General features: G+C 53.4%; 1 protein-coding gene across 1 annotated transcript; it reads right to left on the bottom strand.

Moving 5' to 3' along the window:
• Positions 1–275: 275 nt before the first annotated feature.
• On the bottom strand, positions 276–1,974 carry LOC105072306 (transmembrane epididymal protein 1A-like). Its single transcript, XM_010959172.3, has one exon. It carries the CDS (start codon positions 1,868–1,870, stop codon positions 983–985), a length of 888 nt encoding a protein of 295 aa, XP_010957474.1. The 5' UTR covers positions 1,871–1,974; the 3' UTR covers positions 276–982.
• Between the last annotated feature and the right edge of the window lie 414 nt (positions 1,975–2,388).

Below are 2,388 nucleotides of genomic sequence, written 5' to 3'. Positions count from 1 at the left end.
GGGATAAGTATTTTTACATAGTTTGCTTTCACATATTTCACTAAGTGTATGAATTTATTAGCACCACCTCTCCTGGCTGAAAAGTTCTGCAGATTCCAGAGGCTGACATTCTCAGGGTGCTTCTTGGCTCCGAGTCCCTGCGTCTCCAGGACCACTGAGGTCATTTCTGTCCATGTTTCATGGCAGTTCCTCCCCTTCTGCTCCCACCAACTGAAATCAGGGCCTTTTCTTTGATCTTGCCCCAGAATCACTCACACAAGACACATATATGTGTATCACAGACTTTTACTGAAAGACTACATAACAATGGAGTTGTTTTATGCCACAGCAAAAACCAGACAACTGAAAATGTTACAAATATGATCCTTGTTTCTTACACCGCCTTTGGGAATTCCTCCCATGCCTCCTCTCTCCCCAGACTTGAGCCCCGTTACACTGATTGCCACCCCTTACTCCTGCAGGAAGTTACCTCATTCAGTTTAGATTAGAAAACAACAAAGCAAGCTTTTCATCTTGTTACCTTTAGTGAGAATAAAAAACAGGGAGAAATGAAGAAAACAGACCCCCCCCCAACACACACACACATTTCAAATCTTCAGCTGCAGGCCCACAGGAGCGCATGCTCACCAGCTCTGCCTCAGACAGTCCCCAGAGACCCCCCACCTCCCTCTATTTCCTCATTTCGTTTCCTCCTCTTGGATCTTAAAAGCTGTCAGAGAAAAAGCACTACTCCTGTTCTCACTTCATGTAAGTCCCTGGTTAAGAACCATTCTGAACAGCAAGACAGGAAAGAGACTGGCCTGGAGAGAACAGAGTGATGCAAGTAATCCTAGGAACTAGAAGTTTCCTTTAGGAACAAGGAAGGGGTCTCCTGTGATGGAAAGCCACACCGTAGATCCCAGGACATTTCTGTGCTGTGCACACGGTGGGCATCCCCAAAACTCTCATTACAAAAGGTGCAGCACAAAGACAGAGTGTGTGTCTAGATGCCCCTGTCCTGCAGTGGGCCCCCCGCAGTGAGCCTCTCAAGCTCTGGGCTGCCCTCACCCGTGGGGCACAGCTCATACTTGTTGCCTGAGGCCTCTCTCCAGGAGGAGAAGCGATGGTGCCAGAGGCTGCAGAGGCCATAGACAGCAGCTAGCATGGCAGCTGCTAAGCCCAGGTGCCAGCAGAAGAAGATGGTAAGGAAGGCGAGGTCCACGGGGTTCTCTGCCCGCCAGGGCTGCCCGGAGGGAGGCACGTACAGCAGCACGCTGAAGTGCAGCATCCAGTTGCTGAGCACCAGACCCATCCAGGTCTTGAGCACCCAGAGTTGGGGCTGGTCAGGGACCCAGACCTCGATGGTGAGCACCAGGCTGACCAGGAAGGTGGGCACCATGAACAGGACGTGCACGCGGATCTCCAGCGTACCCTTGTTCTCGATGTGGGACCCCATCATCAGCACCAGCACAAAGAAGGCCAGGGCCTCGGCCGCCCGCTCCAGCTTCATGTTCTGCCGCGCCTGGCACGCCTGGCTCACGATGTCCACCACGCCGCTGAGCAGGAAGAACCCGTACATGGTGACGTGCTGCCAGTTGTCCTTGAACATGAACGGCCGCCGCGGGTCCTCCCAGTCCACCATCCTCAGCCGGCTTACTCCGAGAGGGTAGAAGAACTCGGGGAAGATGCCTATCAGGCTGATGACTATCTTCACCACTCCTTCCACAGGGAACAGCTGCCACCACCTGTGCCCTCGCTTCTCCCTTGGGGGCAGAGGGGGTCTGAGGAATCTCTGTCCCCGTAGCAGGGCCAAGGACGTCAGCACCGAGTAGTAGAGTGAGTAGAAGAGGAAGAATGACCCTGGGAGCAGGTGTCCCTCGAGGGTTCCCATGGTCTCTGTGTGTGTCCGGGGACCACCAGGGTGACAGCTGGGGATGAGCAGCAACCTCACAGATGCTCCTCACAAGCAAGAGTGGCTGCTTCTGAGCGGTGGGGAGATCTTCCTGATGGAGCCCCACCCTTGCCTTCCACGCAGGGAAAGGCGCCGGAAGCATCTGAGTCACTCCTGGGTGGGATCTTTTCCAGCCCTGTGATGTGATAGTGTGCACCGCACCTCACTGTGTTCCTTACTTGGGTGCTAGCCCTGGAATTTCAACCTCTGCCCCTTACTGCAGGCACTGCTTTGCCTTTTCTCCCATGGCCTCCACTCTACCCCTCCCCAAGGAGGGAGGAAGGAGGGAGTTAAGTGCCCCAGCAAAGAGGGGTTGTGGTTGATTCTCTTCTATTGACTGTCACTCAGTGCCAGACACGTTACATAATGTTTTCTGATTTAAATCCCTCAACAACTCTATGATGGAGTTATTGCTAAACAAATTTTACAGGTGCCATTAAGGCTCAGAGTTGGGAAGA

The sequence above is a fragment of the Camelus bactrianus genome, chromosome 1 (assembly GCF_048773025.1).
Source record: "Camelus bactrianus isolate YW-2024 breed Bactrian camel chromosome 1, ASM4877302v1, whole genome shotgun sequence".
Classification (NCBI taxonomy): Eukaryota; Metazoa; Chordata; class Mammalia; order Artiodactyla; family Camelidae; genus Camelus; species Camelus bactrianus.
The sequence above is the reverse complement of the archived record's forward strand: the minus strand, read 5'-3'. Positions and strand labels throughout refer to the sequence as shown.

Coding starts and splice junctions, on each gene's coding strand:
- LOC105072306 (XM_010959172.3), bottom strand. CDS start 1,870: ATGGGAACCCTCGAGGGACACCTGCTCCCAGGGTCATTCTTCCTCTTC.